A 1,041-nucleotide genomic window follows, 5' to 3' on the forward strand; every position below is an offset into this window, starting at 1 on the left:
ACAGATGAGATGGATGACTATCTTATTGATACCTTGATGGATGTTGTAGCGAATGGCCGTAAGAGTGCAAACGTTTTTAAGAAGGAGACCTATAAAACGGTCGTGGAAACTGTCAGGAGTACCCTAGGGATATCAGTACAGGAAAAGCATGTTGGTAACCGCTTATGGACATTGAAACGATTGTATTTTGAGATTCAGGACACCCTCAATGCTAGTGGGTTTGGCTGGGATGAGGACAATAAGCTAGTTACTGCCCCAGATGATGTCTGGGAGGATTACATACGGGTGAGTTTTTCCTTTTCTTGTTCTTTTTGAACCAGTCTGTTAGTTCAACACATATTTGATTTAAAGTATATCTCCTCCATATTTCTCTGAGTAATACAAATTTTTCCTGCTTGTTGTTAATAGTCACTTCCATATGCACAACACATTCGAGAGAAGGTGGTGCGAAGGTATGATGACTTCACCTACCTATTTGAAAATGATCGTGCTACCAGATCACGCGCTTCCACAGGAGATATGCCTAGTACTGCGCGAAAGGGAAGGTTCCGTGATTCCGACATTACGCCAACGACATCGGTTGATTTGAACGACGATACACTCGTCTTATCGAGTGATGATATCGGGGATAATAGGCAGAACATCCAGTGGTCGTTTCACACTGGTGAGGGAGCTCATGTCGCAACTCGTAGTCTGAATGTCAATGGGAACAGCTCGTTGAATACAGGCAGCACATCCAATTCTAGGAAGAGAGCCAGACAGGATCGCCCTTGCGACGTCATTGGCAAAGTGATGAGTGATGTTGCAAAAGTTGTCAAGTCACTAGCTATAACCATACACCAAGGGAAGGATTTTGTACGTATGTCCCAGATTATGCCTGCTCTGGAGCAAATTGAAGGCCTCACGAGTCACGAGATCGTACGCGCCACGAGGATACTATGTAAAGATGAACAACAATTTGCCTCGTTCCTTTCACTCTCTGAGCATAGGAGGTTGGACTTTGTGATAATGTTGCTTGCACCAGATCAGTCATCTGACTGA

At 44.2% G+C, this 1,041-nt stretch overlaps 1 protein-coding gene across 1 annotated transcript; it reads left to right on the forward strand.

Moving 5' to 3' along the window:
- The first annotated feature begins 9 nt into the window (after positions 1 to 9).
- Positions 10 to 1,041, forward strand: LOC131239149 (L10-interacting MYB domain-containing protein-like). The gene is made up of 2 exons (XM_058236707.1): positions 10 to 285; positions 409 to 1,041. The coding sequence occupies exons 1-2, from the start codon at positions 10 to 12 to the stop codon at positions 1,039 to 1,041; spliced, it is 909 nt and encodes a 302-aa protein (XP_058092690.1).

This window comes from Magnolia sinica, chromosome 3 (genome assembly GCF_029962835.1).
Source record: "Magnolia sinica isolate HGM2019 chromosome 3, MsV1, whole genome shotgun sequence".
Classification (NCBI taxonomy): Eukaryota; Viridiplantae; Streptophyta; class Magnoliopsida; order Magnoliales; family Magnoliaceae; genus Magnolia; species Magnolia sinica.

Coding starts and splice junctions, on each gene's coding strand:
- LOC131239149 (XM_058236707.1), top strand. CDS start 10: ATGGATGACTATCTTATTGATACCTTGATGGATGTTGTAGCGAATGGC. Junction 286..408: donor TCTGGGAGGATTACATACGG/GTGAGTTTTTCC, acceptor TGTTGTTAATAG/TCACTTCCATATGCACAACA.